Source organism: Colias philodice, chromosome 3 (assembly GCF_061535455.1).
Source record: "Colias philodice isolate Cphi_HAF_F1 chromosome 3, ilColPhil1 Martin Lab GWU primary, whole genome shotgun sequence".
Taxonomy (NCBI): domain Eukaryota; kingdom Metazoa; phylum Arthropoda; class Insecta; order Lepidoptera; family Pieridae; genus Colias; species Colias philodice.
Window position 1 is genome coordinate 3540275 of NC_143088.1, and position 13536 is coordinate 3553810.

The following is a 13536-nucleotide window of genomic DNA, read 5'->3' on the forward strand; positions in this document are numbered from 1 at the left end:
GGTTCTCAACATTATGTTTTTATTTAACTTATATACTTTCTACGTATCACGTATACGTCCCAAGCTGCATGACTAGACTTATCGAATTTTCTTTTCACCAACATTTGCCATCAATTCAAAAATAATTAGAAGATAATATTTTCATGACAATATAAAATTATTTCAATCATAAAATCAGATACTGGATTTTGCAAACTCAAATTACAATCTATATCTAATAGTATTGTTATAAAATCAATCTACAAGGATGAAGGATTGCAAGTTGTTATTGCAAGAATATAGGAGGGCTTATAATATATGTACTTAGGTAAATTATAAATGCTGTGTAAATTTTAAAACATTTTATTTTTTCTCATATACAATATTTATCTATTTACATTTCAATCATTCTTTATTTACACTGAGTATTATGAAAATATATACACAAAGACTTTAATATAAACAATATAATATAATATATTGTTGAACTACGGTAACTAATATCACGCACAAATGAAAGTATATTTGTTGTCATCTTGTTTGAGAATTATATATTAGATTTCAGTGAATAGATTATGGATAAAATATATTAGATTTTATAAATAAATAGTAGGATTCGGTGGAAATATATTCCAATCGATGTTATATTACAAAACGAAAACGAAATTGTCGACTGAATATACCTATATTAAAAAGATATAAAAATCGAAGTTGTATAGTAATTCTGTTGTACTTTATTGCTAATTTTTATTTTCGACCTAACTTGAGTTTTAAAGTTAAGTCAAATATGTATTAATCTGAAAATTATGTTTAGTTTAGTTAACAGAGTTGATATGATAAGTAATTCTGAACCAGGGCGATCTCAGTCACTTAAATCCAATTCTTGCGAGATTTTCAGAAGAATTTTCATTAGAATTGTGGAGTAACAGCGTCATAATGTTATTCTGTTATACAAGAAACATAACAGAAGAACATGGATCTTAACCTATAGAAATAAAGTGCCACACTCATTCCAAAACTATGATTCGTTTTCGTTTTGTATAAAGGTGAACATTTACGCGTGACCACAGTGTGGCACGAGCTCAGGGTCTTCGCAGGTGAGGTTCTGGTCGTCAAAGACCTTGCCTTCCTCGCAGGTGATAAGACGAGGGTTGCCTTCGACGCAGGTGATCAGCCGGTGACAGTCGCCGGGGACGGGGAAGCGGGGGAACGGCCAGAATTTCGCTGACTGCGTGTTTGCGGGCACTTTGGTTGGGCATTTGAAACCGACGACCGCTGTAAAGACAGACAAACGATGATTATAACTTAGCCTGTTAAATATGAGAATGAGAAAATAAAGTGATAAAATAATACTATAAGGGATAAGACATAAAATAACGATACAATTAAAAGTTGACATGTTGGAGGTAGGTACCATATCATTTATTTTATACAAATCAAGGTTTTTCATCTTTTCAAATTTGAAAATAACTTCAATCATATGTTTTTGAAATTAATATGTAAGATTCATGAACGTAAGTGTTAATTTTCATTTAGCTTTTAGCCACTATTTTAAGAAGGTAGGTACATTATTGTTAATGTTAGATGCGTATTAATTATTAACGTTCTAAAAACGAATAGTTATTTAAGCAACATTGCATGTAAAAATTAAGCTTATTCACCTTCAGGGTTACAGAAAGGTTGCAGCAGATCTGGCCAGTTGCAACCGTGGATCCTCTCGTCGTACACCAGGCCGGGGGTGCACGGCTCCTGGTTGGGGATCCCGAAGGCGCACTTCACGTAGCTGGTGGAACACTCCGCGCTGTCTGGGTAGATGCCGAACTGGTATTCGCAGCCGGGCGTCGAGTAGGGCGTTACTGAAATTTTAATATAGCAAATCTTAACAACTGTATATTTTATGTTAGTTATTGTATACTAAATAAGCCGTGATACTCTTACTCGTAACTTAAAAGAGGAGTGTATTATTACGTTGATTTATTTTTCTTAATCATTATCATATTCTACTACTTCTACAACAACAAAAAGCAATGCCTACAGCATTTTCTGTAAGGCATTTTCTTTTTTGTAACAAGTAGGTATATTTTAAAAGAAATAATGCTTCTTCTTATTAAATTTCGGTCTTAAATATATAAACTTCGAGATGTCATAATATTTAAACATGCGAAAATACGCGTATTTCTTATTCCTGCAAACACTGCTTTTGAATCGATAGTATTAAGTTTGTCACTCACAGTCAGCTTTCCTCTCCCCACAGTCGACAGCCCAGTGGTAGTTGCAGTGGTTGTGCACAGCGCCCTTGCCGTCGAACAACAGGCCATTTTCACAGGTCTCCACCGTCAATGTACCGTTTGTGCACAGGAAGAACTGGTCACACAATTCGGGGTGTGCGTACGCCTACGGATTATAATGATATAGTTTAGTCAGATTTTTACATGACTGTATATTATATCAAGAGAAGAGGAGATTCTATTCACGACTTTTCTCCTATTTTTCCGTCAATTGTGCGTATTTATTCTAAAGTATTTCTTGATAATGGTAGAGACTACTTGAATTTAATAGTTTTAATGGGTATATGTATATACATATACCTGATGAAAATGTGATCAATTTTATGCTATGATTTTGACTGCCATCATGTGAAGGTATATTTGTAAATAAGGAGTCATGTTTTTTCGTAATAAGTACCTATGGAATTTTACTAAAGTCTTTACTGTCGATAATAACGTAATGAATAGAATGTTACAGGTATTACGTATAAGTAGTATAATTAGATCAACTGATGGATTGGTTGTTTAGCATAGCACGAAATATAGGCACGAATTGGGTCGCGAGGTAGGTAAGTACTGCACGTAATTTCATGATGAAATTTATTAATTTTACAACTGGTACAAAATATCTAATCTTTACTTATATTAAATTATCATAGCATTATATTATCTGTGTCTTTACAAACACATATTGAATAATACTGAAAAAATCTAGGTATGATTGATAGAAGTCGCGGAAGAATTCTAACAAATACCCGCGGCCCCATCATTAAAGCGGCTCGACGGAACACAGTGGGGTTTTAGTCGGTAAGAATCCGACATAACCCACGGCCCTTCCCCGGGGGCCGTGGGTATCTTTGGAAGATTTCCCCACTATAAAAAAAAAGGTATGATTGATAGAAAATTCGAAATATCAAAGGACTCTGAAACACGATTTGAAAGTAAGAAGACAGATAGAGTGAAAATAGGACGGATGGAATTGAACTTCCTGACGTAGCAGTATTCCTAAATTCTCTTTTATTGAGACTTGTATGATGTAACGTTTCAATGATATTTATTTACTTAAATTTCATACGTAGCTTTCTCCAGTAGAAAGCAACGTCAATATTTTATGTTCATTATATTTAGATATAAAATAAATAATATATAATATATATATGTATATAAAATAAATAAATGAAATGAGTTTTGTTTCGCTTCAACGCCGAATAAAAGCATGTCATTCAATACAATACTTTAGACTTTATATAATATTTTTACTTTTTAGTGTTTACTTAATTTATGGATGTGGCCTACATTTTATTGCAAAAATTAAATAAATAATTACCTGTACGCCGTATTGCTCTGGACAAGCAGGTGCATTTTGTAATAATATGCCCGCGTTCACTGTAATCAAAAAATAATTTCATATGAATATTGAATTTTAAAAAAATCATACACACGCATAGGATCTATTTTGTCATTCTATTCATTATATTCAGCATTTTTTGTATCTAGTTAGATTTCTTTATTCTTTATTATTTTGGTCCATTCAACAAATAGATCTTCATTAAAATTAAAAATGTTATATGCCACTTAAACACCCCATTTACAATAAAAACCGTGAAATCTTTTTTGAAACCGCGCAAAAACTTGATTGCAGGATAAATCAGGGCTAAACAATAATTAAAGATAACTTTCATGATAATAAACGACATTTACGTGAGGAGCTGAAGCGTGTCGGTTGCGCAAGCGCATATGAGGTCGGCTCCAACCAATCAGCTGTTGGGGTTACTTTTGATTATTAACTGATTGATTGCAGTTAAACAGGCGTATGAAAGATGAAATAATTGACGCATTTTTGCGTTATTTATTTGCAAGTAGATAATGTATTTATTTTTTTGTAATTAAATAAATAAATTTATGCCTTATTATAACATTTTTATTAATAAATGTAGTGTAGAAGTAATTGCATCTTTCAATTATTTTGTAGTTATCTTAAAACTTTATACCTAATACTTGAAGAAACGTTAAAACTGTTTTAAATGTTAAACGAAAACAAGATCAGATTGCAAAATAACCGTAACGTTGTTAAGATGGTATAATTATAGTATGATCACGATTTCGTGTGACGTTAAATAATAGAACCGTTTCTTATTACGTGTACGTATTCTAAGATAATCACGGTTACGTAATTTTTCATTTACACGAAGTGATTTCATGACAGTACTTCACAATATTTCAGTAATGTAAACAAATATTTTAGTGTATTTCATAGAAAATGGAAAATATATTAATTGGTATTCGCTGCAATAAAAAAATGAGTTTGATGGCAAGTTTGAGGGAGAAAATTTGTTAAAAGGGATTTTGTATGTGAAGGTTTAAATGGAAAAATATAAGAATCAATTTCATGTAGCTTGGAAATCGATAAATACATTAAGTAGTCATTGAACTTGTTAGTAGATAAGTGATAAATATGAGGATATCAAATTAATAAAAACTGAGTAAATACCAGTGAAATTATTAATTATACTACACCTATTATAATTATAGTCAGAGATAATTCTTCTGTGGATAGTGATAGTGAATACAGTTATATGTGTGTGTTAGCATTACATCTTTCGTTACCTATATTATTCATAAGTAAAAATAAAAATGTTTAAAGAAAGTAGTAATTCGTTAAAGCATCGTTTTAAACGTTTCTAAGAAAGGGGCAGTATTTACCATATCCTTTTCCTTATTTTAATTCTGGCTATTATTGAATGGACAATGCGTTAAATGAATATGTATGCGGAAATTAATAATCATGATTGAAAACGCAATTTTACGCGTGTTAACTGAACTTGAATTAAACTGGGTTATAATTCGATATAGCAATAATGACAATAACTATGTGAGTTTTTAAGGTCTTGAAGTGCTGTATTACAAAACGGTTATAATATGATGAAAAGTTCTGTACGGTTGAGTAATTTCCGCGACCTTGCGACATTTATTTAATGTTCTGAAATGTGTTCATTGTCGGTAATTATGAATGTTGAGGTAAAATGCTGCTGGTATTTTATAAATTGAAGGGGTGTTTTATAAGAAAGGAACAATCTATATGAATAATAAGGTAATTGGTAGAATTTAAACACAGTAAGAATAGGAGTTAGGAGTTAAAGCGATCTCTTGTATTTAGGATGGTTTTTATTAATCTATGCTATTAATGATAGTTTAGCCTGCTATTGACATTATTACCCCGGTCATTTCTGGATTAAAAAAGAATTCAGTCATCATTATATCATACTCATGGTTATTTGCAAGACGTGACGAGCAGAAAACTTGCATACCTCTTCAATGGGAATTTCGGAAACTATTTGCTATGGAACAAATACGTGTTAGTACTGCCAATTGCATTGAAAATAATCAAGAATAAGAGCAAACATTTTAGTGGCACATGTAGCGAGCGAAAGTCGTACGAGCGAGTGGTCAGCCTTGACGCGTACGCAACCGATAGCGGTTTGATTAGATCATTGATACTAGCATTACAATGGTCATTCTAGCGTTTTTTTATTTATTCGTTGTGACAAGATCATCGTACAACATAGAATTTGGGCATGAAGTATGGCAACTGGACATTGGACAATTATTTGTATATCTATACTAATATTATAAAGCTGAAGAGTCTGTTTGTTTGAACGCGCTAATCTCAGGAACTAGTGGTCCGATTTGAAAAAATATTTCGGTGCTAGATAGCCCATTTATCGAAGAAGGCTATATAATATCATCATCCTAAGACCAACACGAGTGGAGCAAAGCGGATGAAACCACGGGGCACAGCTAGGTACCTAATAAAGACCTAATATAAAGTTACTATAAATTCCAACTAGAGTGTTGTCAAGTAATAATTAAAAAAAACTAAACCGACTTCAAACTGTTGAATTGAAATGGGATCAGCCAGAAAGTTAACCCTTCCGGCTAATAGATAAAATAAAAAATAAATCATCAAAATTCGAAAAATCGTCTTAAGTTTCGAAGAAACAAACCAAAAAATATACAGACGAATTGAGGACCTCCTTTTTATAAAGTCGCTTGAAAATATTATTGATATAATTAAAACGTTTCATCTGATACAACGTATTTTAATTTAAAGGACACCGCGTTAATAAAAACGATCAGTCAGCAATAAACATAGAATAGCGTATAAATTCGACCACGGAATAAAGAACTGTCAGTCATACCATAAATGAAGATTTATTGCTCAAGCGGAAACAGAACCTGTTCATCTCGCGACCCTTATGTAACACCATGCGCATGTTACATACGTGATTTATCCATTTATTTAAAACAAGATACAACTGATTCTTACGACTGTATGTATATAACGCATAATGAGAGTTTATCGAATACATAACTAGCGTGAGATAAACGTCATTAAAGTGATATATGGCTTAGCTATATCTTTTCAGGGCATCGAGCTTATCCAAATTTGGATGACGGTTCTGTTAGTATTCAACGAAGCAGTTAATACTTTAGTTACTGTTATATAATTAATTCAAGCACCAGTTTTAGCTTCACTTAGCTTTATTAGAGAAAATAACAGTTTACACTTTTACATAATTAACATTGCTAACCGGCATCTGCCATCTTGCCTACTCGAATACAATACAGTGTTGCCAATATAAATGTACACATATTCTAAAAGTTACATTCATATTTCACAAATGAGAACTTGCTTTTTTGCGTTAGTTACTTAATTATTACATATTTATATACATTTAATATACACGGATATTTAATATTACAGACATTGTAAAATAAATAAATTTCTTCTTAATTGTATTTAACACTAGCTTCCGCCCACGACTTTGTACGTGCATCCCCGTTTTTCTCCGTTCCCGCAAGAATTTCGGGAAATCCTTTCTTAGCGGATGCCTACGTCCTAACACCTACCTGCATGTCAAATTTCAGCCCGATACGTCCAGTGGTTTGGGCTGTGCGTTGATAGATCACTATATCAGTCACCTTTGAGTTTTATATATATAGATTATTACTAAGAACAAATGCATTTAATGCGGATATCCTTAAAGTTTCTTGTATTTAATGTGAGAATGTTTTGAATTAAAGCTAGATTTAAGAGGAAGCGAATTGATAAAGTTAATCGTACCGCGGAAGAAGAGGCTTGTTACGTAAGTATTTGCTATTCTAGTCAGAGATGGAAGTGAAATTCTCAGTTTGTGGTCAGAGGCGTTAACCCCAGGGTGCATCCTTACAGTGCTCTGCGAATATTAATGTTGTTTAAGGTTATATAAAATTTAAATGTTTTGGTGAGAAGATTTTAGGTAATAATCCTACATGAACTATTGAATTATTATTTATACTTATTTTATTAAAGTCAGTCCTGAGTTATTAAAAATATCATGGTTAGTGAGCTTATTCCGATTCTTTTTTATCGTTGTTTTTAAAAATGCGTCTTTAATTCATGTATAAAGTACTTAATCTAAAGTGTATTAATAATTTAGTTCTTGACTAAATATTTATTATTTGACGGATCATAGTAATATCAATATAATATCGATATTACAAGATAATATCGTATTTGATAGTTTATTCAAATTTTAACAAATAATTTACCTTGAAATGTCAAGAAATATTTTTTTTATAATAAAAATCATAAGGAGCAACAATATACACACGGGAACAATGTACGGAATAAAGTATGACTAAATAAAATTATACAATATAAACTTAAATTAATCAAGGTATTATTTAAAGTTTTTCATGCATAAGTTTATAAGCGACAGCACATTGATTTATTATGTAGAGAATATTATAACGTTATATACAGACAGAACAATAGTTTTATTCCGCAGATATTATCAAATACATTGTAGTTGTCATCACTCCACGTAATATTTATTACGTGGAGTGATGACAACTTTCGCCACACAATAGCCACAAATATCTCCGACATCTGAATGGATACGATTATGTAACGATCTTTTCTTCTTTTCAGTATTGCTTCAATCAATCATTTTCAGTTGAATGGTAATGTAGAATCATTATAATTATTGTTTATATGATTTTGTTGATAAAAGATAACATTATTATATTAAAATTATCGTCGTATTTAAGTTAGAATAAATATGTAGATCAGAAATAAAATTATAATGATATACAAAGTACATTAGGTAATATATATGAGTATGAACTCAAGTCTCTAAATGTCATATCTCTGGTATTAAACATGAATAAATATAAAAGTGTACATCGCCATTACACTTTACATTTTTTATTGATTCATATATTAGAAACGATTCATATAATATTAACGCCAAAGAACTAATAACTATTACGATGTGCGATGTGTGACTATTACGCGCGTTTAACTCCCGCGCGTTGAACTCTTTCGTATGAATGATGGTATCGTCATAATTGTGGATGGCGCGTGCGCAGACATCACGTCACATTTAAAAAGATTATCATAGGATTTTTATGACAGACTTCCTGACTAAAAACTCATGATATAGATTAATTAATTTAGTTATCGTTGATGTCTCATTAGATTAAAGATTTTTAAAATATTATCATTCATTTAACTATACTAGTACCTTTATAATTATTTAGGCCATTCATTATTTTGGTAACATCAGTTAAATCAGTATAATCTTACTATATTATTCGTATGAGCTACAAGTAGTCGCTTCTCCGTTTTAAATTTTCTACACATTACTCAATGAAAAATTAACAGATATTTCGATGTCTGTATAAGTAGAATAAATAAAAATTTAAGAATTATCAACGAACTATTACTCTGAATACTTAACCTCTAAATGAATGAAACCTTTTCATTTACCAAGCAGTGAAAGTGCCAGCAATTATGTGGCAATTTCTGTACTCACAGTACTAAAGGTTATACTGTCTTGAATGATTAATATAATTTACGTGTTTCAACGTAAATTAGCACAAAACGATTTCATTTATATCTAATAAATATTATAAAGGCGAAAGTTTGTAAGGATGTATGGATGTATGGATGTATGGATGTATGGATGTATGGATGTTTGTTACTCTTTCACGTAAAAACTACTGAACCGATTACAATGAAATTTAGCACACATATAGAGGGTAACCTGGATTAACACATAGGATAGTTTTTATCCCGGAAATCCCATGGGAACGGGAACTATGCGGGTTTTTCCTTTGCAAACGCGGGCGAAGCCGCGGGCGGAAATCTAGTTGATAAATAATTATTTTAATGAAACCAGACTAACTTGTATATAACGAGTAATATTAAATTAGAACTAGAAAAAATATGTCCGATGACAGGAATTTTGTTGGCCAAAGCCAATTTAGTACTTATACAGTGTGTTAAGTGTGCACAGGCGATTATTCCGTAACTATTACAGATATCAAAAAACTGTAAACTGATATCGAAAGTAATAACCTAATGAGTAAAATAACAATAATAACTTTTTAAAAATAAAACAAGAAATATATATTACGGTTATTATCTAGTGTAAAGTCAGTCATTATGTTACGAATAAAATAAAATCACCCTTTTCTTAAACTGCTACGTAAAAGGAGATTGATATATGGAAAGCTTGGGTGTCGAAATATACTCTATGTAAAGAGATAAATTGTATGAAATTTCCAACAATTTTTAACCGATATTAGTTGCTAACACCTGGTCACAATAATATAGAATTTGTAGTTTTTATATATGTTCAACAACCACGAGCGTAAAAGCCTTGAATTTAACAAACGTTACGTTCCTTTCCAATGGCCGTTGGGCAACGCTCCACCAAATTGGCTACAGTTATAATTCAACAAAACCACTTATGATATAAGAATATTAATTTAAACACAAAAAATCTTGGATATCGAGTTTTGCTATTTTTGCGCTATACAACTTATTTATGAAACTAATGTACAAGTAATACAATCGTATAACACTACCAAAATGTCGTGTCCTTGCAATTTAAAAAATATTTCCTTAGAAATGAGTTTTTTGAACTAACTAATCTCAGACTGGTTTGAATTTAAAATTATGTTTGAATTGGTCCATTTATCTCGAGGAAAATATGACCAGTAAAAACTGACCAGCAATGTGGTATCAAAAATGGAGAAAAATATACCTGTTGTGGACAGACGACGTTGCCCGATCGCTAGATCTTTGAATTGAGCAGCAAAAAGGACATTTCCATTTCTTATTTAACATTCATTTGCGTGGTAATCTTGTTATCATTTCCAGCTAAAATTCCAATCAATAATTTCGTAAATATCCTTAGTCTCAGAATACGCAATACTGTATTAAATATTGCGCAGTTGGAAACCTGTATACCAAAACATACCCCAGGACCTTTCTAATCTTTTAGGTCTTAAGCAACTGTTTTAAAGTTGTTATATCCAGTTCCTTTGTCATAAATACCTGAGTTAATTGTAACATAATTTATTATTAAGTGGTCTGTGAAAACAAATCCATTTCGATGTATGAATTTATCAAAGATAAAACAAGTCTAATTGAATAAATAAATACTTTAGTTTGAATTTAAGTATGAGGTAATCGGTTCAAGTCAATGGTCAGACAACGACTCAAAATTATAATAAAATTCGATTTAAAATAAAATTAAAAACACTTTATTCCTAACAGAGATGTTTCGCATACTTATGCAAATAAGGTAAAATAATAATCACTTAATCTTGGAGTAATAATATGCACTACCTACGTAATGTTTTCATGTGTACAATAATGTGACAATATTTACATTGACTAATTACTAGTTGATCTTTCTGTTAAAGAACTAAATTTATTATTCACATTTCAATGAATGGAACAAAACTCATACACAAGTAGGTACTAACTTTTGTAATATTCATAATATATTAACGGTTTATAGAATAAACTTATACCGATTAATAATAAGAAAAGGGCATGGGTAGTAAAATATAACCTAACATCGGCTATGTATTTACTTATTTTTTCTCTTTATACTATGGTTTAAAGGTGTACGTAGTATTATATATTGTATGTACTTTGATATAATTGAGATGCATCATGTAATTATCGTTTACTTACTGCGTATTAGAACTCGGATTCATAATTAACCTGACAGTCATCTTTTGCATTAATAAACACTGTTAAGATAGTATTAATCAATTTTATGGATTTTAAAATGTCAGATTAAGTATTGTGATTTCTTAAAATCACAAGCTACTATATTTGAGGTTATATTTATAAAATAAATTCAGCATGTTTTTCTTGTTTTCTTCTCATCTTTGTTTGTTTATACATATTGGAATATATTAAGCGAATGATATTTCTCAGCATGCTTTTTCTACTGAAAAGCTACATTACTATTGACTGAAATTGTGATTTAACTGTTCAGACACTGCTATGTATCGAAAGTAAGGCACGTGACAAACTGCAATATTTTAATGTGTAAACTTACTTATACTTCTACGAATTGTAAACGTTATATTTATTAGTTAAATCCTGTTTAGGAATAAAATGATACATTATCCATTAAATATATATTTAAACATGTAATAAATATGAAGTCGCTTGTTATTTTTTACACCCGACGATGAAATATATATCCTGTTCCAATCTCAATAATTTATTTATCGAAACTCTAAAGGTCACCGTCATTTTAAGTGGGTTTAAAAAATTAAATTAAAACTAGTTCGCATGAGCTGCGATAAATAATGATCGCAAAGTTTAGTAAATAAATTTAGTGAAGAATTTAGTGAACGTACTTATATTTCCTATTACTACTATAAGCATATATACCACCACTACCTATGACATTTTATTCTAATTGAAGAACCTTCCTGCAGTTGCAAAAAATAAATAATGTAGTATCTAGAGTAATAACACGATAAAATTATGATAACTCTTTGATATTCTAAATAACGATGTAGTGCTTCCAATTAAAAGCATCTACTTAATATTCATCTACATTAGGTGTCCCTTACTTGTCCGCATTGTTTTGTTTTCATTGACACATTAGTCATATTGTATTTCTTTATCCTATTACTTCCGAATGTTTACGTTTCTGCCATCATAATAGTTATGAAGTAGGTACCTATTTGGGACAATATATTAAAGTGTAAAACAAACACTTGTCATTTTTCAGTTTACATAATCACACTTGACCGTTATATTTATTCCTTATATGCTAGATATTATCATAAATACAAGCTTTGGGAATCGAAATTCCGGTTTTCAAAAATGGCGGTTAAATTGTTCCAAATTCAACTTTAAATTCGGTACCATTTTTTGTGGAAATTCGCGATAATGCGTATCACGTGTGTTGTATTAGGTAAAAGAAAACAATATAAACGCTTACCATACGCGATGCAAGCAAAAAACGCGAACTGTGCACAAATCCTCATGTTGTATGTTTGACGTCCGCGCGTTACCTCAGCCCGGCAGAACTGTGCGCGACGGCCAGCGGCCACCGCTACCACCCTCCAGCGTATGTATAGTGCAGACGTGGTGCAGACTTTCAATTTGAAGTTTGGTTAAGACTTATTGGGTGATGTATGTTTTTTATCAGAAAAATTACAAGAAGTTGATAAAAGTTTATAAAAAATAACATAATATATATGGTGAAGCTTATGTACTTAGTTGTTATAATGAGTGATTATAATGAGCAATTTGGAAATGTAGTATTTAATTCCAAATTGTGATATTTAGCGGATTATATAACGTTATTATATGAAATATACCGAATATTAGATCCCAAAAAATTCGATAAATACAAAAATATTTACATTGATATTTGCACAATTCGTGCTATGCACAAACCTGGCTCTTAAAATATTTGTTTAGTACTTTAATGTAAAGGAACCTTATATGTTATTTGAAATAAAAAAACTATATTTTCCAAGTTAGTCATAAAAATAAATACATTCACTTAAAAGTAAACAATCGCACACTTACAACTTTTAAATCTTACTTTTATTTGAGGTCTGGTCTATAACCTTACCATATGTCACATTCGAGTCACCTATTACGAAAACGGGCGCAACCTCGCACCGTGTTATGTGTGACAAATGACAATACAAACACGGACTGCAGTCTGGACAATACTAGATGAAGTTAAAAATGAATTAATAATAATTAGAACCTATAATTTTATGTAAATTATAAAACTATTGCTGTTTCAAAACATAATTAAAATAGCTAAAGATAAATAGATTAAATATTTCTTTCAATGTTAAGTTTAAAATAATTATATACTAACGTTTATCCGCTATATGTATAAATAACGGATAATGCTTATAATAATAATAGCCTTCATAGTGAAAAATAGTGTCGGGTATC

At 30.9% G+C, this 13536-nt stretch overlaps 1 protein-coding gene across 1 annotated transcript; it reads right to left on the bottom strand.

Annotated features, from left to right (window-relative positions):
• Window positions 1-326: 326 nt before the first annotated feature.
• On the bottom strand, window positions 327-12708 carry Peritrophin-A (Peritrophin A). The gene is made up of 5 exons (XM_089713244.1): window positions 12557-12708; window positions 3574-3632; window positions 2211-2373; window positions 1641-1835; window positions 327-1254 (listed from the first exon to the last, which is right to left on the bottom strand). Exons 1-5 carry the CDS (start codon window positions 12600-12602, stop codon window positions 1034-1036), a joined length of 684 nt encoding a protein of 227 aa, XP_089569370.1. The 5' UTR covers window positions 12603-12708; the 3' UTR covers window positions 327-1033.
• Window positions 12709-13536: the final 828 nt, after the last annotated feature.

Coding starts and splice junctions, on each gene's coding strand:
- Peritrophin-A (XM_089713244.1), bottom strand. CDS start 12,602: ATGAGGATTTGTGCACAGTTCGCGTTTTTTGCTTGCATCGCGTATG. Junction 3,633..12,556: donor TTTTGCTTGCATCGCGTATG/GTAAGCGTTTAT, acceptor TTTTGATTACAG/TGAACGCGGGCATATTATTA. Junction 1,836..2,210: donor TGGGGAGAGGAAAGCTGACT/GTGAGTGACAAA, acceptor TTAAAATTTCAG/TAACGCCCTACTCGACGCCC.